The 25,798-nt window shown below is 47.1% G+C and overlaps 1 protein-coding gene across 1 annotated transcript in view; it reads right to left on the reverse strand.

The window, feature by feature from the left end:
• Window positions 1-20,308, reverse strand: part of LOC125446985 (ras-related C3 botulinum toxin substrate 1-like) — a 61,138-nt gene extending 40,830 nt beyond the window's left edge. The window contains exon 1 of the mRNA XM_048521052.2: window positions 20,079-20,308. Coding sequence (XP_048377009.1) covers window positions 20,079-20,113 — 35 coding nt within the window. The 5' untranslated portion in view covers window positions 20,114-20,308. The remainder of the gene's footprint in view (window positions 1-20,078) is intronic.
• Window positions 20,309-25,798: the final 5,490 nt, after the last annotated feature.

The raw sequence follows: 25,798 nt of genomic DNA on the forward strand, positions 1-25,798 counted from the left end.
TTTATGTAGCATCCCTTTAAAGGGGCTTTATTTAAAGGGAAAAGCTGCCGTAGTAGTGCCACAGGGCAGCTTTCTCATGAGCGAGACAGTAGGTGATGGTTTAACCCGAGAGTCACAATGCCTGAGAATGGAGAGAAAGGGGAGCTTCTGAGCTAACATACACAAGTGCAGGAATTCAAAACCGTTGGTTGCCCGCTGCCTCAAGCACACCACGTTGTAGCATGTCTCATGACTCTTCAGATGGAGAAATGTCTTCATCTGAATGACAAGTTACAGGAAACCTGTGCCAAGACCATCCTGAGCAGAAATTGGGATGCCGTGATGATAGGGCATGATTAGCCTCCAACCACAACCATCCTGCTTTGTGATAGCTGTTTATAACTGTAGGGGGCAGGTTTTTCGTCAATTCATCTCAGGTTCTCCTTATCATCAACTGAGGGGAAATTTCTATCACTCAAACCCCATTTAAACATTCTGTTGACTCAACCAATAAAGGGGTAGCTGGCCCAAGCAGCATTAAAGAGTTTGAAACTTATAAACTGTGCAAGGAAGGGTGGCTTATGCCACTGTTTGGAAATGCCAGCTGTCTAAGGGAGCTTTTGTAACCCCTTAGATCAAAAATTGTCAACATGTGGGTGAAGCAATAAAAAAACCTACTCTAACCTAGATACGGAAGTAGTAGAGTGGGGGGAAATCCTGTGTGTTAGAACAACAGCTTGAAGCCAAACATTTTTCCTTTCACAAGGATATTTCCCCAGCACCCTCCCAGCTCAGTGTTTCATTGTGCTATGCAGAGAATGGGTGAGTTGATAATATCCTTTAAAGTTGCGAGTAGCCAGAGTGGAGAAGGCTCATTCAAGACATTACTGAGCACTTCAGAAGACTTCTTTGGGAACACACCGAGGCAAAAAGGCATCGGAGGAAGCACACGAACCTCCAAAACAACCCAGGGCCAAGGTGACAAAGTAACAGGAATGTCACTGGACCAGCTATCTAGAGGCACAGGCTCTTCTCTGGTGATGTGGTCAAGTCTGTTGCTTACTGCAGGCATGATGTGGAGGTGCTGGCGCTGGACTGGGATAGACAAAGTCAGAAGTCACATGACACCAGATTTATATGCAATCACAAGCTTTCGCAATGTATCCCCTTCATCAGGAGGAGTCACTTCACCCGATGAAGGAGCAGCACTGCGAAAGCTTGTGATTTCAAATAAACCTGTTGGGCCATAAACTTGTTTGAATTAGAGAGTCCCTACAGTGTAGAAATAGGCTCTTCGGCCCAACAAGTCCACACCGACCATTGGTGCATCCCACCCAGACCCATCCATCTATAACCCACCTAATCTACAAATCCCTGAACACTACGGGGCAATTTCCCATGGCCAACCCACCGAACCTGCACATCTGTGGACAGTGGGGAGGAAACCCACACAGACACAGGGAGAACGTGCAAACTCCACACAGACAGAGTCACCTGAGGGTGGAATTGAACTCGGGTCCCAGGCGCTGTGAGCCAGGAGTGCTAACCGCTGAGCCATCGTGCCATGTTGTGTGACTTCTGACTGCTGTCGTTGGTGACTATTGTTATGACCAATAACAGCTTATTTTAAACAAAATTTAAGAGGGAAAAAAAAAACTTTGTTCTATAACCTTTACCCAAAGACCTAGTCAAATTTCCCATTCACCAATTGGGGGCTAATACTGTTTCATGCTGCACCTCAAAACTCCTTTGCCTCAAGTGGTCATTCCTGGTGAAATATACTTCATATCTTCCCTGTTTGTTTAATTCTCTTCCAGTCACACTATTGACTCACTTTCAATCAGCACAATTATTACTAACAGCACTGAACATTGCCAAAGATGGCACAGACAGAAAGATTAATGTCACAGGAGTTAGACCAAAGCTGTCCAAAGCACTGTACAAGCGGTGGGACTGATTTGGTTTGGGAACATGGTCAGCAATGGACTGCCTGGATCAAAAGGGTCTGTTTCCATGCTTTATGACTCTATGACCCTATATTTCGAGATGGAGGCTCAACAGTTTTTAGGTCAGATGTTCAAATAGTCATGTCAGAGGCTGCTCTAATTTAATTGCCCATCTCCCTCTGGCTCCTGCACTGGAAGGAGATAACGGTCCGATTCAAATCATCGCCCTCCTTCTGCTCAAGGCCCAGAGGTTCAACACTAACAGCTCAGATCATCCAGTCACAAGAGGCCAACCTTGGATGGAGCTGTACTGATGGGCAGCTTCTTATTGTTGCTCAGAATGTTCCTTCTAGTGATGCTGCATTTGGTCCAATATCATTCTATTCGAGCTCTATGAGTATCCCCCAACCCCTGCTCCCTTGGGAAAAAGGGCCAGCATTGCATGTTTGCCATTTCCTGAAATCCAGACTACCAGGGACAGTTAGGAAATGACAGTAAGTATCAGCCTTGCCAGTGACAGGGAGGGAGAGGGAGAGGGGAGAACATTAACATGATCAAGACAAACCAGCCCACTTGTCTGGCTCCCAATCTCCAACATTCATTCGTGCAAGTCAGGAGCAGGCTATTTAGTCCCTCTAGCCCACTCTGTAATTCTATCACACACTGTGGCCTTAGCCCCATGTTCCTCCCTACCTGATAGTAGGGCTCTGCCTGGCTTTGAAGCTGTGACCTCTCACACACACACACGTGAACGCAATAACCAGTATACAAGAGAAACACTGCTCTAAACACTCAATGTTAATGTCTACCACATGCAAGATAAAACTTCTCAGGCCTTTTTTGACAGAATCCACCAGATCCACAACCTTTACCTCCTAGAAGACAAAGGCAGCAGATCAATGGGAATCCCTTGCAAGTTCACCTTCAAGCCCAGCATCCCGATATGGATCTAAAATCATTGATCCTGCATGGTCACTGGGTCTGTGTTTTGGAATGCCCTCCCTAACAGCACTGTGGGTATACATGTAAACACAGTAGGTCATCACCACCTTCTCCATGGGCTAATCTACAACACCTCACAAAGACCGTTGACTGAAAACTCAGAGACTCAATTACACTGATTACCTGCTCTAAGAGCATGGATAATGCTGACAAGGCCATGTTTATAATCCAACGGGTTGCCCCAGAATAAAAGCTGCAGAACACCAGACTTCAGCTCTTGTGCAGCAGGTGATGCCTCTGAACTGTGACAAGTGTTAATAGAGATATAGCAGCACAAAAACAAACCCTCCAGTCAACTCGTCCATGCCAACCAGGTATCATGAATTAACCTAGCCCGATCTTTCAGCATTTGGCCCATAACCCCCTAAACCCTGCCTAATCACGTACCCATCCATATGTTGTAACTGTACCAGCCTCCACCACTTCCTCTGGCAGCTTGTTCCACTCACGCACCACCCTGTGTGAAAAACTTGCCCCTCAGGTCCCTTCTAAATCTTTTGCCTCTCACCTTAAACCTGTGCCCTGTAGTTTTGGACTCCCCTACCCTGGGCAAAAAGACCTTGGCTATTCACCCTATCCATACCCCTTGTGATTTTATCAGCCCCTCTGAAGTGGTTTTGGGTAGAAATCTTGGGTGCTATCTGGTTCCCAGTGACAATCCAAGGGCCAGCAGATACTGGAGGCTCTCGACTTCCACTTGTCGCTACGTGTGAACCAGCTGACAGGATGTGGGCTGGAACCGTAGCAAGTGGTCTCATCGCAAAAAACTAAAAAAGGAATCATGAAAAAGGGAACGATGACTTTCCGACAACTCAACTCCTACAGCATTCATTGGGGACCAGAAGTGTGCTGGGCCCTGCACCTGTTGGAAAATTTTGAAACGTCACACTGCAAGTAAAATCATGCCCTTACTCAAAATCAGAAGCTACTTTCTTTCAAAGTGATGGTGAACAAACTGTAAGGAAGGGACTCTGCAGAGGGTGTTCTATTCACCCTCCACCACTAGCCCCAGTTTCTCTCAGATCCAAGGCCTTCCTCCAATGAGTCATTCGGCATGAAATCAGACCCTTTGGCCCACCTTGTCCATGCTGACCAGGTTTCCCCAAACTAAACTATCCACATTTGGTTCCACATTCCTCAACCTTTCCTATTCACGTACTTGTCTGAATAGCTGTTAAAAATGTTGTAACTGTACTTGTATCTACCTCTTCCTCTGGCAGTTCATTCCACATCCGATCCACCCTCTGAAAGAGGCTGATGCTAACTTTAGGGAATCAACTTCGAATAATCTTTGCATCAGTTTGTAGCTGAGGATATGCACTTATCGTTCCTGTCTTTGCAAGGCTGCGCATTCCAGACTTGTCCCAAGAACAAGAATTAGGAGGGAAAGCTATTTGGTCCCTGAAGCCTGCTCCCACATTCCGTATAATCATGACCACAGGCTTCAGACCAAGTAATAGCCTGGACCCCACAATCCATGACTCCCTCGTCTACTGAAAATCCATCTAAGTTAACTCGGAATTGATTTAATAACCCAGCCTCCACTGCTGTCTCAAAACAGAACTCCCACAGCATAAACAACACACAAGAAATCCTCAACCAAGTCTGAGAAGGGAGCCACTTCATTATTATGCTCCAGTTCCTCATGGCAGACATCTCCCACGAAGTGAAACATCCTCTCGGCATCTAATCCAATTGTTCCCAAAAAATACCCCCAGCTTGAGCGACAAGAGCAATCCAATTCCGCTTGGGAACCCTGTAGCCCAAGGGTATCAATGTAGACTTCACAAGCTTCAAAATCTCCCCTTCCCACTACCGCATGCCAAAACCAGCCCAGCTAGCCCCCACCTCCCTAACCATTTCTCCCAACTCAAGCCCTACCCCCATCTCCTACCCACTAACATCATCCCACCCCCTTGACCTGTCTTCCTGGCTCCATCCTGCCACTTTGACCTGTCTGTCTCCTCTCGACCTATCTGCTCCTTTATCCATCTTCGATCCGCCTCCCCCCTCTCCCTATTTATTTCAGAATCCCCTTCCCCTCCCCCATTTCTGAAGAAGGGTCCCAACCCAAAAATGTCAAAACTTTCCTGCTCCTCTGATGCTGCTCAGCCTGCTGTGTTCATCCAGCTCCACACCATATTACCTCACCCCAGTGAGCATCATTTGTTTGCAAATGCAGATGGAAACTACCTCGCAAACATAGAAGGGGAGATATGGACTGCTCATGTTTTCATTGTAAACAGATCCACGAAGTACCCTTTCCACTCAAAAATCCTCAAATTACAAACAGAAGCAAAATCAGGTCAAGTTATTTCAGCATCTCAGGAGCACAAAAGCTGACGTTTCGGGCCTAGACCGGGGGATGGGGAGAGGGAACTGGAATAGATAGGGAGAGAGGGGGAGGCGGACCGAAGATGGAGAGTAAAGAAGATAGGTGGAGAGAGTATAGGTGGGGAGGTAGGGAGGGGATAGGTCAGTCCAGGGAAGACGGACAGGTCAAGGAGGTGGGATGAGGTTAGTAGGGAGATGGGGGTGCGGCTTGGGGTGGGAGGAAGGGATGGGTGAGAGGAAGAACCGGTTAGGGAGGCAGAGACAGGTTGGACTGGTTTTGGGATGCAGTGGGTGGGTGGGGGGGGGGGGGGGGGGGGGGCAAGAGAGCTGGGCTGGTTGTGTGGTGCAGTGGGGGGAGGGGACGAACTGGGCTGGTTTAGGGATGCAGTAGGGGGAAGGGGAGATTTTGAAACTGGTGAAGTCCACATTGATACCATTAGGCTGCAGGGTTCCCAGGCGGAATATGAGTTGCTGTTCCTGCAACCTTCGGGTGGCATCATTGTGGCAGTGCAGGAGGCCCATGATGGACATGTCATCTAGAGAATGGGAGGGGGAGTGGAAATGGTTTGCGACTGGGAGGTGCAGTTGTTTGTTGCGAGCTGAGCGGAGGTGTTCTGCAAAGCGGTCCCCAAGCCTCCGCTTGGTTTCCCCAATGTAGAGGAAGCCATACCGGGTACAGTGGATGCAGTATACCACATTGGCAGATGTGCAGGTGAACCTCTGCTTAATGTGGAATGTCATCTTGGGGCCTGGGATAGGGGTGAGGGAGGAGGTGTGGGGGCAAGTGTAGCATTTCCTGCGGTTGCAGGGGAAGGTGCCGGCTGTGGTGGGGTTGGAGGGCAGTGTGGAGCGAACAAGGGAGTCACGGAGAGAGTGGTCTCTCCGGAAAGCAGACAGGGGTGGGGATGGAAAAATGTCTTGGGTGGTGGGGTCGGATTGTAAATGGCGGAAGTGTCGGAGGATGATGCGTTGTATCCGGACGTTGGTGGGGTGGTGTGTGAGAACGAGGGGGATCCTCTTAGGGCGGTTGTGGCGGGGGCGCTCCCTCCGCTCCAACCCCAACCTCACCATCAAACCCGCAGACAAGGGTGGCGCAGTGGTAGTATGGCGCACTGACCTCTACATCGCCGAGGCCAGATGCCAACTCTCCGACACCACCTCCTACCGCCCCCTCGATCATGACCCCACACCCGAGCACCAAACCATCATCTCCAACACCATTCACGACCTCCCACCCGCAGCCTCCAACCTCATTGTTCCCCAACCCCTCATGGCCCGTTTCTATCTCCTTCCCAAAATCCACAAACCTGCCTGCCCTGGTCGACCCATCGTCTCAGCCTGCTCCTGCCCCACCGAACTCATCTCCACCTATCTGGACTCCATTTTCTCCCCTTTGGTCCAGGAACTCCCCACCTACGTCCGTGACACCACCCACGCCCTCCGCCTCCTCCAGGACTTCCAATTCCCTGGCCCCCAACACCTCATATTCACCATGGACGTCCAGTCCCTATACACCTGCATTCCGCATGCAGATGGCCTCAAGGCCCTCCGCTTCTTCCTGTCCCGCAGGCCCGACCAGTCCCCCTCCACCGACACTCTCATCCGCCTAGCTGAACTCGTCCTCACCCTCAACAACTTCTCTTTTGACTCCTCCCACTTCCTACAGACTAAGGGGGTGGCCATGGGCACCCGCATGGGCCCCAGCTATGCCTGCCTCTTTGTAGGTTACGTGGAACAGTCCCTCTTGCGCACCTACACAGGCCCCAAACCCCACCTCTTCCTCCGGTACATTGATGACTGTATCGGCGCCGCCTCTTGCTCCCCAGAGGAGCTCGAACAGTTCATCCACTTCACCAACACCTTCCACCCCAACCTTCAGTTCACCTGGGCCATCTCCAGCACATCCCTCACCTTCCTGGACCCCTCAGTCTCCATCTCAGGCAACCAGCTTGTAACTGATGTCCATTTCAAGCCCACCGACTCCCACAGCTACCTAGAATACACCTCCTCCCAACCACCCTCCTGCAAAAATCCCATCCCCTATTCCCAATTCCTCCGCCTCCGCCGCATCTGCTCCCACGATAAGACATTCCACTCCCGCACATCCCAGATGTCCAAGTTCTTTAAGGACCGCAACTTTCCCCCCACAGTGATCGAGGAACGCCCTTGACCGCGTCTCCTGCATTTCCCGCAACACATCCCTCACACCCCGCCCCTGCCACAACCGCCCTAAGAGGATCCCCCTCGTTCTCACACACCACCCTACCAACCTCCGGATACAACGCATCATCCTCCGACACTTCCGCCATTTACAATCCGACCCCACCACCCAAGACATTTTTCCATCCCCACCCCTGTCTGCTTCCCGGAGAGACCACTCTCTCCGTGACTCCCTTGTTCGCTCCACACTGCCCTCCAACCCCACCACACCCGGCACCTTCCCCTGCAACCGCAGGAAATGCTACACTTGCCCCCACACCTCCTCCCTCACCCCTATCCCAGGCCCCAAGATGACATTCCACATTAAGCAGAGGTTCACCTGCACATCTGCCAATGTGGTATACTGCATCCATTGTACCCGGTGTGGCTTCCTCTACATTGGGGAAACCAAACGGAGGCTTGGGGACCGCTTTGCAGAACACCTCCGCTCAGCTTGCAACAAACAACTGCACCTCCCAGTCGCAAACCATTTCCACTCCCCCTCCCATTCTCTAGATGACATGTCCATCATGGGCCTCCTGCAGTGCCACAATGATGCCACCCGAAGGTTGCAGGAACAGCAACTCATATTCCGCCTGGGAACCCTGCAGCCTAATGGTATCAATGTGGACTTCACCAGTTTCAAAATCTCCCCTTCCCCTACTGCATCTCTAAACCAGCCCAGTTCGTCCCCTCCCCCCACTGCACCACACAACCAGCCCAGCTCTCTTGCGCCCCCCACCCACTGCATCCCAAAACCAGTCCAACCTGTCTCTGCCTCCCTAACCGGTTCTTCCTCTCACCCATCCCTTCCTCCCACCCCAAGCCGCACCCCCATCTCCCTACTAACCTCATCCCACCTCCTTGACCTGTCCGTCTTCCCTGGACTGACCTATCCCCTCCCTATCTATACTCTCTCCACCTATCTTCTTTACTCTCCATCTTCGGTCCGCCTCACCCTCTCTCCCTATTTATTCCAGAACCCTCACCTCATCCCCCTCTCTGATGAAGGGTCTAGGCCCGAAACGTCAGCTTTTGTGCTCCTGAGATGCTGCTTGGCCTGCTGTGTTCATCCAGCTTCACATTTTATTATCTTGGAATTCTCCAGCATCTGCAGTTCCCATTATCTCTCAAGTTATTTCAGCCTTGGCTCAGCAGGAAGTACTTTCAGCTTGGGGTCAAGGTCATGGGTCCAAAGAGGATGGGGGCCTGATCAACAGGAAGCCTCAACCAACTTCAGGAGAAAACAAATGGTTGTCTGGTTGATACCAGAGGGCTCTTTGACAGCCTGCTGTGAATAAACTGGCTGCCACATTTGCAAAAATTCACAGTGGCTACACTTTCAACAAGTACCTCACTGGCTATAAAGCATTTTGGAATGTTCAAAAAGCACTGTATAAAGACAAATTTTGGACACTCAATAACATTCCCACCTCAATAGCAGGAGGCCCCGATGAAAGTTCTACTTGCACCAGGTCCATAATGTCCCTGAACTGGGTGTTACAAGTACCTTTGATTACAAGTTTTTCCTTGATCAGTGAGTCACTAATGTGAGACAACACAAGTCCTAGGTCATTGCCAATTGCACAATAAGTTAGCATGTTTGTATCTAAAACAAAACCTAAGGTTTTAGATCACTTACAGCGCACACCATCAGAAGGTGAATCAATAATGTATTAAAAAATGGAACTAGACCAAAATGTTTGAAAAAGAGAAGAGAAAAGTCAAAAAAAAGGAGCAAGGTGCTGGAAAATGAGGTGGATAACACTTTTGGAGAACCACTATAGCTATAAAAGGAGCCAGGTGACCTTCGTGTCACATATTAAAGCTATTTGTTCAGATGTATTATGATCCAGGTCTGGGGAGGTAGGATCTGAACCTGGACCTTCTGGCCCAGAAGTCGGGACACTAACACTGCACTACGCTACTGACTCATCTACGAGCTTCAATAATCAAGAAGGCGTATGATTGGCTGGATATTCTGCTCGCTATGGAGATCAAGACATCTAGTCTGAAATACCAAGACGGCCGCCCCGTAATGCAGGAAGTGAATTCAGAGAAACTTCTTTAGCCAAGGAGTGGTGAGAAAGTGGAACCAGGCGAGGTAGTCAATAAGAATAGCAGAGAAGGGTTGAAGGGGAAGCTCAATAAAAGCAAGAGGAGGAAAGAAATTTGAGAGGGTTGGGATTGGAGAATGGGAGGTGGCTCATGTGGAACCTGATCACTGACATGGACCAGTTGGACTGAATGGCCTAGTCCTGAGCAATAATATGTAAAATTCTATGACACACCTCAATTCCAAGTTAAAACCCCAATCTTGGAATTACCCATATGATTAGCATTGTGACTGCAAGGAGAACGCTAAACCTGAAGTCAACAAAGAACGTATTATCAATCAAGGATTATGAACCGTTTGTTTCCTCAACATAATCTCAAGCACCAAATAACTGGCATTAGGTTGAGCCAGGCCTCGACCTGACAGGCAACATGCCACAGGATTGTTCTCGAGCCAAGAGGCAAAGAAAACCACGAAGAGCACGGTTAGTATTTAGAGGAGAACACTGAACGTTGGGCAAAAGCATTTGTTAAGGGATTCAGCCTGCCATCCAGCTGCAGAAACTGTACTCCCAACTGCCATCCGCATCTATATAAAGAAACAGATATAATCTAACCTCAGCAACACACCGTTGACAGCACCTTGCAACCGCTAATGCCTTGAAAAAGGACCAACAGCAGCAGATAAGCGGGAACACCACCACCCTGCAAGTTCACCTCTGTGCCCGGCAGGATGGTTTGGCTATCATAAACTGCTGCTTGTTCACCGTCACTTGGTTCAAGTATCGGAAGGCCTGTCACTAACAGCGCTGTCAGTGCATCCGCATCACAGACTGTACAATCACTGTCTCAACAGCGTTTAGCAACAGGCAATAAAATGTGATGCCCACGGCCCTTGCAATAAATTTTAAGAAAAAGACAGAAAAGGAATTTGGCCATCTTCTATCCCATTCAGCTGCTCAAGCCAGATATGCCACTTGATAAGATCTAACCATAGTCTCAACTCCCCATTCCTCAATGTTCCCCCATCCACAGCTACAAGCCTATCCCCCCCCCCACCAAACCAAATATAACTCTCGACTCATTTGTTGATTGATGTGTCAACCAGCTCAGCCTAGAATATACTTAAAGGCCCAGCCTCCGCTCATCGCTGGACAAGTATTCTGAAAAACTTAACACGCTTAAAAAGGGGGGAAAAGAAATCCTCATCCGCTCCAAAGATGCACAGACAAGAACCAGACTGATATAGAGACACCTCACCCACGTTTTAAAACAAAAAGTATCATCCTACATTCATCACAAGCGCAAGATGCCCCCAGAATGCGGGTGGCACAGTGGCATGGTGGTTAGCACTGCTGCCTCACAGCACCAGGGACCCAGGTGCAGTTCCACCCTCGGTCGACTGCCTGCATGGAGTTTGCACATTCACCTCATGTCTACGTGGGTTTCCTCCCACAGTCCAAAGATGAGCAGGCTAGGGTGGATTGGCCATGCTAAATTGCCCAGTGTCCAGGGATGTGTAGATTAGGTGGGTTATAAGGGGATGGGTCTGGGTGGGATGCTCTGAGGGTCGTTGTGGACTTGTTGGGTCAAAAGGGCCTGTTTCCACACTGTTGGGGTTCAATGTCAACAATTTAGTGAATTACAATGACAGCAATTCCCAGAAGCTAGGAGGTGCCCCTACACTGTAAAAAAGGTCCCAGAAACAGCAAACCACGTAATGCTCACATCTACCAGAGCCGTGTGAAATGCCTTGTGTAGATTTACAGCCATCAATTCTGTGCCTCCCCTTTCTCCCCCACTTACTGGTGCTGATACTTCTCAGGAGGCTTGCCCAGACAAAATCTTCATCAGAAGATTGGCTTAATCTCAACGAAGAGTCGCAGTTTATTGTATACTATTTAACTTTACACTATAGAGACTTTACACCTGAGACACATGACAGCCCTTACATCTCAGGTTAGACTCAGCTCTAAGTTTTTTTTAAAATTCATTCACAGGATGAGGGCATCACTGGTCAGGGAGCATTTATTGCCCATCCTTAATTGCACAGAGGGCAGTTGAGAGTCAAACCACGTTGCTGTAGGTCTGCATCACATGTAGGCCAGACCAGCTAAGGATGGCCAGTTTCCTTCGCTAAAGAGGATTAGTTTTTCCAACACTGGCCAATTAGTCTTAATGTCTAACTTACTCTTAATTCCAGATTTTTATTGCACTCAAATTCCACCACCTGCCATGGTAGAAGTGAAATCCAGGTCCCCAGTACATTACCTGGGGCGCTGGATTAACAGTCTAGCCATCATACCATTAGACCATTAGACCATTGCCTCCACTGACTAAAAAGTTAATGTGTAGCTGCAGAGAATTTAAAGTAGGATAACCCAACACAGACTTGCATAGCAACTCTCAGAAACAACCCCTTAGACAGACTTCATCCATCAGGATTTAGTGACGCACATTAACCCTTTCACGTACTAACTGCTTCATGCAATAACAATCATTTGTGGGGGGTGGGGTGGGGAGTGTCAAGGAGGGATCAACATTGCCCAGACAGCCAAGCAACCCACTCACAACAACATCTAAGTTTTGAATGGTTTGGGTCTGGAACATACTGCCTGTAAAGGGTGGTGGAGGTAGGTTCAATTGAGGGACTCAAGGCAGCACAGAGAAAAAAAATGTACAGGGATAAAAGGCAGGAGTCAAAATGCTCAGACAGCCAGCACAGACAATGGGCCAAATGGCTTCCTTCTGCACTGTAGGAATCACAGGGCTCTACAGTGTTAATCCTACAGGAGACCCTCACTGAGGTGCTGGAGGGTGCGAACGGGAAGACAGCGCGATCAACAACTTGCAACAAAATTCCTAGCATTTTGACTATCCCAGGCTACACCAGGAACACAGTAAATTTTGCCTTTTTTAAAAAAAACATTGTCATACCCAGAGCAGTGAATCTGTCCAAACTTGGAACACAGATCGCCAGAAGGCAAAGGTCAAAGGCCAGTGACTGTCACATGCCTCCACCCCATCCGCACTGTGGCGGTGGCACATTCCAAATACTTTAACCCGCGCATGTGAGATACTGCAAAAAAAAAACTTATTGTACAAGGTTAAATAAGCCTTTCCATGCCTTTCAACACTGGTCAGCCTGCTATCGGAAGTATGACATTAAATTCAAAAGGGCACAGAAAAAAAATTACAATAATGTTGCCGGGGCTAGAGAGGATGAGGACAGGCTGGGACCATTTCATTTCCTCCCTGGAGCATCAGAGGCTGAGGGGTGACCACATGGAGGTCTACAAGGTCATGAGGGGCATAGATAAGGTGAATAGCCAAGGGGAGTCCACAACAGGAGGGCACAAATTTAAGGCACAAGGAGTAAAGGTTTAAAAAGGGAGATGAGGGGCAACATTTTCCCTCACAGCAAGTGGTGTACGTGTGGAACAAGCTGCCAGAGGAAGTGATAGAGGCAGGTACAATTACAGCATTTTTTTAAAAAAATGCTATTTGATCAGGTACAGAAATAGGAAAGGTTTAGAGGGATATGGGCCAAACGCAGGCAAGTGGGACTAGTTTAGGATACCTGGTCAGCATGGATGGGTTGGGCCAAAAAGGGTCTGTTTCCAAACTGTACGACTGTATTTTAGATATTGGTGGGAAGGGGAGGGGGGGGTACGGTTGTAACTTTTTAAAAAGGAAGTCTTGGTGGTCAAGGAATCATGTTTGGCAAACATGTTATTTTCATAAACACCAACAAATTCACTTCTCCAGTGACCTGCTGCAGGCCACAAGACGTCCACGACCTTGAGTGAAGAACAGTTACACCACAGCAATGTTGGAACAACACAGTGCCCATGGGATCCCAACTTACAAATCTCCACATATGCAGGGTTTGACAGGTTGGTTGGCTGCAGAGTGCATCACAGCCCAGCTCGAGCCAGTGTTTATGCACCATGCAGGAACAGCCACCCAACTGCCCAAAAAGAAAATCTTATTTGATAGGAAGTTGGGAACAGGAACTCAGCCTATTGTGTAACGTTCACCCACCCACTTTCACATCACAGCCAAGGTCATCTTAACACACAACAGACCAGCAATTAAACCTGGAAATTGTACAATTTTCAATTCAAAACAAAAATTTCCATTATGCTGCAAGGGAATTCTAAAGTAAAACAAAGGACTGCAGATACTGGCGATCTGAAACAAACAGGAACAGAAATTGCAGAAGGAGGTCTGGGAGCATCCTTGGGGTGAGAAAGCAGGGCTAACATTCTGGGTTGTGAAGAGGGGGAGCTGGTCCTGTTCTGACAAAAAGTAAGGGCCACTGGACTTGAAATGTTAAACTCTGCTATCTTGCCGCTGAGTTTCTCCTGCAATTTTTGTTTCCAGAGGGAATCAAGAACCATTGGTGGAACGCCGAAGAATGCCCAGAAAGCTGCTGGAGGCAAAAAAAACCAACCGAAAAAAGGGGAAGAGAATGGGTACTGCTTTTGGAGGACAAAAACCACCCACAGAATGTGCGTATCACTGGCTGGTCAGCATTTGCTGCACGCCCATATTAAAAAAAACCTGTGAGAAAGTGGTGGCAGGCTGCCATGCTGAACCACTATGGTGTTACTGCACCCACCATGACATTATGGAGCGAGTTAACCTATTTCATGAGGCTGCAAGGAAAGACTGGGGCACATTGGATCTCTCTTTGAAAAGAACCAGCACAAGCACGACAGGCCGAGCAGCCTCCCACTGAACTATAAGAGCCTAAGCTGCAGCGAAACACAAAAAAACAAGCACTGGCTATTTTGAAAGAAGTTCATGCCCAGTTTCTGGAACTAAAAAAAACTTTTCTGGTGCTATAATCATACACGAGACTGCATGCATTATATGCACGAGGCTGTGTAGTTAACAGCATTAACCCATAATAATTATCACCTCAAATGACATGCAGAATTGAGACTTGCCAGCTTTGCACTTTTTTGTTTGAAAAAAAATGAACTTCTGCCTTTCAGAATTTCCATTTATCTGGACAGATAATTTACCATGGAGGAAGAAAATAAAAATTTAACTCTGAGGAGATCAAATTATATTTCTTTCTGAAACAAGATTTCACCAAGTGCAGTATTCAGAGTGTACAGTGTGGTATTTAATCCAAATAACAGTTATAAACAGGAAATCAGTCCTCAACCCTCAGCCTTTACAACACAGATTGCCATCTACTCCAGTCTCTTTCAAGCCTTGTCCCCACCCAAAACAAAAATTTTAAACACCCCCTACTCCAAACCCAGTGAGACCAGTTTGGAGAATCATGCCTTTAAGAGTGTGTTCTAGTCAATACAATTGCACTCAGAAAAACACTGTCTGATATTACAGGAAAGAAAATGAGGAGATGGATCTGCTGTAACACTTGAACCCACCAGATAAGCATATAGCCTACCAGGAAATGAGCACTTCCGTCAAGAATGGAGGTGCTCGAGTTTTTTGCAGCAGTGTGGTTTGAGTTCTTGTAACTTTGGCTGCACAAAAAAAAAATCAGCAATAGCGCCTTTCATGACCTCAGGAAGTCTTGAAGCACTTTACAGCCAATGAAGTGATTTCTCGTCACTCTTACAAAAAAAAAGAGGAGAGAGAGAGAGAGAGAGAGAGGTCAGTAGATAGTAACTTTCCGCCTGTCTGTTCACTAATGTATATCAACTGAGGGATAAAGGAGGGCCAGGACACCTCTCCTCCTCTTCATCACTGGAGCCACAGGTTATGCTGCAATAGCCCATCAGCATTGGCTGGTTCTGTATGAATGTCTCAACAGAAAATATGGCCGTGCCAATAACACAGCACTCCTTCAGTACTACACTGGAGTATCAGCACAAATTATGCACCGGATCGTCTGGAGGAGGACGTAAAATGGTCCACTTTTTAAAACTCAAGAAGTCTCAAGCAACACTGAACATTCACTCTTTTGGAAGCTGCTAGCAGTTGTTGGTATCACTTGTAGATTGCCTCAGGAACAGAAGGTTAGATAGTTCAGGCCTGTCACTCAGGAGTGCTTCGAAACATTTCCTAATTTCAATTCCTGAAAAGGTGTGGCTCAAATTTAAGTGCATCCCCTGGTCCTTGACGTCACAGGGAGTAATATTTCTTCCCCATCTACTCCCCTTTACATCTCCCTCAGTGATTCAGACATCCAGGCGCGTCTTAAGATTAGCTTCCTGTCTTCGATCCACTGATGACAATTCTTCATTTGATTACTACCTGGGCTTTTTAAATGGTTGCTCAACAAGGCAGTGGATTTACTTTATCGTTAATTACCCACTAGAAGCACAAAAATGTTGCAAGTCTCTCAAGATGTTGGACCATGATGCAACTGTCCACAGGATATTGGTTTATTGCAGCTGGTCGACTGCGAAACTTAACACCACCTCTTTCAGAAGCACAAACTGAAAACCTGAACCGAATCCGAAGGGACCAGGGGCTGTTTAGTTGGATTTTAACACTTGCCAATGTGGGAGGGGTTTTCTCAGTTGATAGCACCACGACCTCCAGTGACTCCCAGGTGGTTCTCAGCCTGCTCAGGTGCATGCTATCCTTGACACCAGTGGCAAACACAGAGCCAGCTCCCTTATGAATGCTGATGACGCCTGGCTTGATCCCTCCCTTGCATCTCCCAAGCTGCATGCTCAAGGCACAGCAATGGCAGAGTCACCATTTCCTCTTTGGCCAAAGACTGGAGCCATCAGCATCACTTCCCAGTGCAAACACTTCCCCAGCCACCATCATCTCCACCCATTCCCCCCAGTCAATGGTCCATGCTTCACTTGTACACCTTCTGATGGTCCCATCTCACCCAAGCTCCCTCCAGCATTCTTGGTGGACAGGAGACTGGTGCAGTGGGAGCATGCTGGGCTGAAAACTCAGAGGTTGCGGGATCAAAGCCACCCTCTGCCATTTTGGGACAGCACGGTGGCTCAGTGGTTAGCACTGTTGCCTGGGTTCGATTCCAGCCTTCAGCGAACGTCTGTGCAGAGTCTGAACATTCTCCCAGTGTCTGTGAGTGTTTCCTCCCACAGTCCAGTCCAAAGATGTGCAGTTTAAGTCGATTAGCCATGCTAAACAGCCCATTAGTGTCTAGGATGGAAAATGCAGGGATAGTGTAGGGGTGGGATGCCCTTCAGAGAAGTTAGTGTGAACTTGATAGGCCGAATAGCCTCCTTCAACACTGTAGGGAATTCCAAGATTCTATGTAACACGATCGGAGGTCTCATACATCTTCAAATTCGATTAACTCTACGCTGACAAAGTTGCCATCCTCACCCTACATAATGTCCCAGATTCATCTAAGCCTCAGTTTCCTCTATTGATTCCTAACCACTCGCATTATCTTGCCCATTTGAGACATTTAGTGACAAGGACACAACAATAAAGCCTACAAGTAAGGCACACCGGTCCAACTATTCTGCAACAGAGCTCTGTAAGAATCAGTATAGTCATTTCCCAGCATTACTGCTTTATCCTTTTGGGGACTCCACTGTGTTCAAGGCCTTCAGCACCTCAGCTCTTCTACCCCCACATTCTCCACTTATGGCTTTTTATACCTCCTGCCTTCCCAGTGCCACACTTCATAGAATCCCTACAGTATGGAAGCAGGACCTTTGGCCCATCAAGTCCACAGTGACCGAAGAGGATCCCACCCAGACTCAACCCCCCTACCCTATTCCTGTAACCCTACATTTCCCACAGCCAATCCACCTAGCCTGCGTGCCCCTGGACACTATGGGGAAATTTAGCACGGCCAATCCACCCATCTTTGGGCTGTGGCGGGGGGCGGGGGGGGGGGAGAGAAAGAGAGAGAAAGAGGAGAACCTGAGCACATGGACAAAACCCACACCAACATGGGGAGAATGTGTAAACTCCACACAGATAGTGGCCAGAGGGTGGGTTCAAACCCGGATCACTGGTGCCATGAGGCAGTAGTGCTACCCGCTGTGCCACCGTGCCACCCAATGCTCAGCATTATTTTGTGCAGCCATCCCCATACAAGGCACTCTAGACTTTTCTAAAATTACTTCTTTCGTTGGACGTGAGTGTCAGCAAAAGGCCAGCATTTGCTGGCCATCTCTAATTGGCCTGGAATGGAATGGTTTTCTAAGCCATTCCAGAGGGCAGTTAAAAATCAACCACCCTCCATTGGCTAGATCATCATTCAGCAGCATCTAAGTGTCCTTTTTGTTAGGGTTCGTATCAATGCTCCTCACACCTAGGTGAAATGATTGGGGAATAGAACATTACAGCGCAGTACAGGCCCTTCAGCCCTCGATGCTGCGTTGACCTGTGAAACCAATCTGAAGCCCATCTATATCAGATGCTCAGAATAAGTGCAAAAGTCTGTAGTTTTTGCAGCACTGGGCTCAAGATTTCTTTGGTAATTGCCCGTTCAGTGATGTTAGGACACAAGTCTGGAGCGGGGGGACTTAAACCCTGGCCTCCTTGTTCAGAGGCACAGGCACAACCACTGCACCATGTGCCCCGGTGCAAGATTATTGCACATCTTCCTCAAAATATCGAGCGCAGCATTTAGAAGGGCCTCAGGAGAAGTGAGCGACATGTCCTTTCAAGGGAAGCTGCAAACAACGGAAGTCCCTAACTCCCCCCCATTCCAAAGGGCTTGGATTTATATATCACCTTTAACAACTATTGGACGGCTCAAAATGCTTCATGGCCCATTAAGTACTTTTCTTGATGCACAGACACCTTTGTAGGAAATGCCACGGTTAATTTGCAGAGTGGTAAAGTGATAAGGTTTGTACAATGATGAGATAACGATGGTTAGTTTGTTGAAAATGATTAGATTGAAATGAACCATGAAACAGACTCAAGGGGCTCAAAACCCCACTACTACGTTCGAAATGACTCCCCACTGTGCCCATACAAGCATTTTAAAAAAGGGACCATTAAATTGACATTACTTCCACGTTGAATGTATCAGGCTATGCACCATCGCTAGGTCAAATCATATCACACCAAGAATGTTTAACAGACAGGCTGACACCAGTCCTTTCGTTCTTCCCCTTTTAAAGAAAAGGACCAAAAATACTAAATAAAAACCAAAAGAACTGCAGATGCTGTCAATCAGAAACAAAACAGGAGTTGCTGGAAAAGCTCAGCAGCATATGGCAGCATCTTTGAAGAGAAATCAGAGTTAACATTTCAGGACAAGAAAATACTGCTCAGTTATTGTGCTAATAAATTTATGAACAATACCTGAATGAGACAACAGGATGGGGGGGGAAGATGGGAAACGCACGGTTGCTTTCCCTCAGGTGGGAAGTTTGGACCAAAGGCAGGACAGTGGCAAGCTACAAAGATTTTGATCCATATCCTTCAGCTGAAGGAATGTGCATTTCTCTAGCACCATTCACAACTTCAGGGTGTCCTAACCTGCTTCACAAGCAACAATATAGTACGCTGGAATGCAATGGCACAGTATTTGTAATGCACATACATACATCAGGCAAATTGTTCACAGGAAGCTCCCACAACTGACAACACAATAACCATCAAATTAGGAATTGGCTCTTCGGGGCTTGCAAAACAAAAAGCACTTCTTCAAAACAGTACCATGAGACATTTCAATCGACTGATTCAATTGCACAACAGTTTGGGAAATCTTTCTCCCTGTGAGTCATCGGTTTTAATTTCTAGCTCATTTGATGGGATCCAAAATCCCAAAGTAGATTTTAAAAAGATTACTGTAGCTGGTGTTTCTAGAAGCTGACTGTGACACCTCCTTCTATCCTCAGGCTAAAGAATTTTCTTCTCAATGACAAAAAGCTCCAAATGAGTGTGGGTGCAAAGCAAAAAGTTTACTTTCAAGAAGTTAAAGAGCATCAAGCCACAGGGTGGTAACACCTCAACCGATGATACATCAATGAACCAAAACCCTTAACTAACAAGCACTACACAAACAAGTACATTTTTGGAAAATTTCACACACTCTAATACGGACTAAAATTATACTATATCCTCCTGGAGATGTCCAAATCACATACTAAAATAAAAGGTAAAACAAACTTTACAATAATCAGCCATTGAAATCTGTTTTTAAGACAAAGAATTAAAAAAAACATTTTGAAATTTGAATTCTGTAAAATTAACCTTCATCAAAAGCACATGGGTTGCAAAACTCAAAAGGGGAAGATGTGGATAACTGGACACAATGGGATGGTTAGACGCAGGGTCGATCAGATAAAGGGGTGAAATTTTTTTTCAGGTTAAGTTTGAGCATTAAAACATTTTACTCTGCCGTCTTTAATAGTTAATTGTATTGCAGAAGTACTGAAATACCATCCAAAAAAAAGGAACCGAGGAGGAAATGAAAGAGGAACATTAAATTTTCATCTGCTTAAGTCACCCTTTCCAAAATCTGTGAAAAATAAAATTCAAGCGCACATGTGGAAATGATTTGTAACAACACAGAAGTGTAACTAGAACGGGTGAAAACTGAAGTTTATGGGGAGGGAAGTGGGGGGGGGGGGGGAAGTTTGGGGAAAAAGTTTGAAAATTGCAGTTATCACTCACCCATCCCCCACAACCACACATTTGATGGCCTGCATCTTCTAAAACTGGATGAGGTGTGACTTCAAGATGTCCAAAGGGGTTGAACTGGCAACGAGAGGGGAAACAAGATCTGTCAGGAGAGTAGAAGAATCAGTAAAGACAGCACAGTCAAAAGCAGAAGGAACAGGACACTTCACTGAAACTTCTCAGTTGAGTTCACCACAGCCACCACCCAAACCCTGTACACTGCACTACCCTAACATGTAGCATTAACGCCCCCTTCTATCCCTTATTGGCCACCCTGCCCCTGTTTGCTTGTTTATTGGTCCATCTATGTGTCAACCACGCCCATCACTTTCTGCCCCACCCACCCGCCGAACAATATGACCCGCCCCTCCCTACCTGATTGGATGGCTCGCCCTCAAGGGCGGGAACAGGGTTGTCAATCTGGGACCAAAACTTTTCCAGTTTTGTTTGGAAAAGTGGATATTAATGCTGCTTGATCACAGTCCTGTTCCAAGTTTTGCAAGATAACAGAGTGTGGGCCTTGATGAACACAGCAAGCCAAGCAGCATCTTCGGAGCACGAAAGCTGACGTTATCAGTTTTGCATGCTTTTGTCTTGCATTCAACTCCCATTGAAATCAAATCCACTGTTTTGCTGGGGTTTTTTTGATGACTGTTTTTGCCTGCCACTGCTTATCCCAATACCAACTGGTGAAATCAAGTTTACTGGACAGGTGCAGCCCCAACAACACTCTAGAAGCTTGACACCATCCAGAACAAAGCAGCCCGCTTGACTGGAGCCACATCCACAAACATCCACTCCCTCCTCCTCCACCGACACTCAGTAGCAGCAGTGTGTACTATCTACAAGATGCACTGCCTAGAAATTCCTTAGATCCTTTGACAGCACCTTCTAAACCCACGATCGCTTCCATCCAGACAGACAACAGCAGCAGTTACTTCGGCATACCACCGCCAGCAAGTTCCACCCCAAACCACTCACCATCTTGACTTGGTAATATCTCACCATTCCTTCAGGGACGCTGGGTCAAAATCCTGGCATTCCCTCCCCCAAAGACATTGTGATCTACCTATGACACCTGGACTGCAGTGGATCAAAGAGGCAGCCACCTTCTCCGGGATAACCAGGCCCAGCCAGCAACACCCAAGCCCCAGGAGTGAGTGAAAAAAAAAATGTTTCCCAGCGTTATTGTGTCGAAGTACATGAAGGTCAGGGAGTTATTGTAGCATGGAAGGAGGCATTTTGGCCCAATCTGTCTGCACCAGTCACCCAGCATCCATGGAAAGCTAGTTTCTTGATAAATAAGTCGGCCCTTAAACAGTCAAGGGCTCAGGGTATGGGGTGAAGGCAGGAAAATGGACATGAGGAACGTTGGTTCAGGCATGTTTCTACTGAATGGTGAAAATGGCCAGAGAGGCCGAATGGCTTCCCCCTATTTCTTATGGTCATATAGAAACATTGAAAATAGGACAAAGCACTTTGGCCCATCAGGCATACTGTGCTATTCTTTCTGATCATGGCTGACCATCCAACTCAACAATCTGTGCCTGTTTTTCTGCCATATCCTTCAATTCCTCCAGCCCCACGTGCTATATCCTACTGTCCCTTGAAATCAAACAAAAGGATCTGGCTGTCGTGTAGCCCAGTCAATGAAAATAGACAGGAAAGCTCAGCAAGCAATCAGGAAGGCACATGGTACATTGGTCTTCATCACAAGAGGATTTGAGTTCAGAACAGGGATTTTTAACTGCACTTATCCAGGCCATTGGTGACACCACACATGAGTACTGCATGCAGTTTTGGATTACTTATCCAGGAATTCTACTGAGTGCCCTGTTCACCTCTTTCAAATCTGAGATGAACAGTTCCTTGTTCACCAAATGCACTAAGAAAGATGAGGCAAAGGCAGGTACGTGCATGAAGGTTATGGAGCAGTAGTTAGAAATATAGCAGCATTGAAATTAGATGCAGCAGTAGGCCATTTGGCCCTTCCAGCCTGCACCAGCATTCAATATGATCATGGCTGATCATGCATCTCAGTACCCCATTCCTGTTTTCTCTCCATACCCCTTGATCCCTTTAGCCACAAGGGCCATATCCAGCTCTTGAATATATCTAACAAACTGTCCCCAACAGCTTCCTGTGGGGGAGAATTCCACAGGTTCACAACTCTCTGAGTGAAGTAATTCTTCCTCATCTCAGTCCTGAATGCCTTATTCCTTATCCTTAGACAGTGACCTCTAGCTCTGGACTTCTCCAACATTGGGAAGATTCTTCCCACATCTAACCTGCCCAATCTCATCAGGATTTTAGAGCTGTATCAGGGACCGGAGTTCAATTCCAGCCTCAGGCTACTGTCTGTGTGAAGTTTGCACGTTCTCCCTGCGTCTGCGTGAGTTTCTGCCAGGTCCTCTGGTTTCCTCTCACAGCTCAGAGACATGCAGGTTAGGCAGGATTAGCCATTCAACTAAATGGCCCCACAGTTTCCAGGGATGTGCAGACTAGGTGGATTAGCCATGGGAAGTGCAGGGTTACAAGGATAAGGTGGGGGGGTGGTGGGGTGGGTTTAGGTGAGATGTTCTTCGGAGGATTGGTGCAGACTTGATAGGCCGAATGGCTTCTTTCCTCACAGCAAGAATTCTATGATCAACCATGGTCATTAAATGGTGAAACAAGATCAAGGATCTAGGCCCTCTCCTGTTTTTGCCCATCCATCCTGAATGTGTAGGCATTCCCAACAAATCACTAATTAGAAATAAACCCAGAAAATGCTTGAGAAACTCAGCAGCAACCGTGGAGAGAAAGTAGACTGAACGTTTCAGGTCCAGTGGACCTTCTTAAGAACTGAATAGTTAATTAGCCAACATTAAATTCAATGCATTTGACTCCTGAACAGTATATTTACAAAAATTGTTTTCAACTAGACTCTTGAGAGCTGCAAAATGTCCAGCATTCAGCATGAAAGCTAATACCTGAAGCATGAATTTATCAGCCCCTTCCTGATGTTGCTTGGCCAGCTGTACATTAGTTTTAGTTCATATTGCTGAAGGCAGAGGATTGGAATTGGCAGAGTAGGGCATGACAGGACAGGATATTGGGCTGAAGCCAGTAAGCCCCACCTGGACACCATCGTGTGTTCAGAGGAATGACTGGCTGAGCTCCCAGACTTTTCTTTCATACCAAACCTTTCCCTGTGGCACATAAATATCACAAGAGCAAACATGTCAATAAAGAGAGAGCCTCCTGAAATTCCTAGGCCCTCTGCATATTCGGATAATTTGTAATCTAGGTGTATACAATACAGCCTTATTACTTTGTAACTCAGCTGGCTCCCGTATAATTGGAATGTGGTCGGCCAGCTGGACCTCAGAATATGAGCTCCCTGATTGGGGCTGTTAGTGCGGGCCAATCAGGGACCCCTGGCTGTCAGATATAAACAGAAGTGTCAGGGGTTCTTTGTATCAGAGATAATGGGAACTGCAGATGCTGGAGAATCCGAGACAACAAAATGTAGAACTGGGTGAACACTGCAGGCCAAGCAGCAATCTTAGGAGCAGAAAAGCTGATGTTTCGGAATGGTCTAGGCCCGGAACGTCAGCTTTTGTACTCCTAAGATGCTGCTGTGTTCATCCAGCCCCACACTTTGTTATGTCAGGAGTTCTGCTCGCTCTAGGAGCTGGCTCTGAGCTAACTGGGTCTGTGTCATGCACTATGCACATGTAAATTAAAGGTGACTTGGTGACAGGATACTGGCCTTCATGGAGTTATTTCAAACTCTGCTGGTCCTTGTATCTCTCTTGGCTTTGCAACTTGCTTGTGAGCAGCAATATGCTGCTTAGTCATCTTGTGTCCAGGCCAGCAACATATGGGTCCAGTCCTACGCCTGTGAATTGAGCTCAAAGAAGGCCCAATCTGCCATTGGGCAGCTGCACTGTTGGAAGTGATGACTTTCAGAAGAGATATTAAACCGAGGTAGACATAAAAACTAATCTAACTTGTCAAATGAGTGCAAAAGTTTCCTTCCAGATGTGTTGGGGTCACTTATCCCTTAATCAAGACTACTAGTAGAAATCATCTGGCCATCACCATTAACTGTTCGTGGATCACAGAGTCATAGAGCTGCACAGCACAGAAACAGGCCCTTCAGTCTAATTCATCCATGCCAACAAGATATTCTAAATTAATCTAGTCCCATTTGCCAGCATTTGGCCCATATCCCTCTAAACACTTCCTATTCATACGCCATGCAGATGCCTTTTAAATGTTGTAATTGTACCAGCCTCCACCACGTCCTCTGGCAGCTCATTCCATACATGCACCACCCTCTGTGTGAAAAAGTTACCCCTTAAGTCCCTTTGTAATCATATGCTGCAGTGGTAGTACCCTTCCTCTGGACAGAAGTTCCCAGTTTAAGCTCCACTCAAAGACATGATGGCCGCACAACATAATTTAATGCAGGCAGACAGCTTGGTTATCAATGAGCAAATCCCTCCAATACACTAATGGCAGGTAATAAGTGTGGGACAGTTACCCGGCCAAATACTCCACTGTTTTCCTCCTCTATGACCCTCCTTCAAACCTAACTCTTTGATGCAGTGTTGTGGCCACCTGTCCATGCATCTCCTTGCATGGCCTGTTGTCAAATTTTGTCTGGTGATGTTCCTATGTACCATCATGGAATATCCTAATACATGTAATATGCAAGTTGCCGTTGGTTGCAGAGAGCACAACAGGGTAAGGGACACTGATGCATAAAAGCATAAAGTATTGTATTCTGCCACACTAGCAATACTTAAATAATAACAAGTTGCAGGACACCAGGTTATTTGAAACTCTGAGATTTCAGAATGCTGCTCCTTTATCAGGTGAAGCAAACTTCAACTAAACCTGTTGGACTATAACCTGGTGTCATGTAACTTCTGACCATTTGTTTTTAATTCATTCACAGATGAGGGTGTCGCTGGCCCAGGCAGCATTTATTGCCCATCCCTAATTGTCCAGAGAGCAGTTATGAGTCAACCACATTGCTGTAGGGTCTGGAGTCACATACGGACCAGACCAGGTAAGGGTGGCAGTTTCCTTCTCTGAAGGACATTAGTGAACCAGACGAGATTTTCCCCCAACGATTGGCACTAGATTCATTGTCATCATTAGAGTCTTAATTCCAGATATGCATTAAATTCAGATTCTGCCATCTGCTGTAGCGGGATTTGAACCCGGGTCCTCAGATCAGTATCTGGGTTTCTAGATTAACAGCCCAGTGACAATACTGTTAGGCCATTGCCTACAATCTCCAACCTCGTCCAACACCGGGACCTCCACATCATAAATGTTAACAACACTATCTCATCTCTTAAGGGGGAGATGATGGCCTAGTGGTATTAATGCTGGGCTGTTAATCCAAAGCTAATGTTCTGGGGGCCTGGGTGCAAACCTCATCACAGCTAATGGTGCACTTTGACTAAGGACGCTGCTCTGCTCCGCATGTGCTTTTTCTTTCTTTCCCCCTCTCTCCTCCTTTCTCTCGGCCTAGGACACCCGGTCCCAGCCGCCGAGTGGGTTCAGCAGCCAGACCAAGGGCACCAGAAGCACCGGAGTGTGGACACCGGTGACCCAGCGCACAGCATGGCGGCAGCTAGTGGCCAGGGTACATGAAAGCTCCCTGCGCTGATCTGCAACAGAGAGCTTTGGAGAGGGAGAATGATGTGTGTCTT

Source organism: Stegostoma tigrinum, chromosome 38 (assembly GCF_030684315.1).
Source record: "Stegostoma tigrinum isolate sSteTig4 chromosome 38, sSteTig4.hap1, whole genome shotgun sequence".
In the NCBI taxonomy this organism is placed as follows: domain Eukaryota; kingdom Metazoa; phylum Chordata; class Chondrichthyes; order Orectolobiformes; family Stegostomatidae; genus Stegostoma; species Stegostoma tigrinum.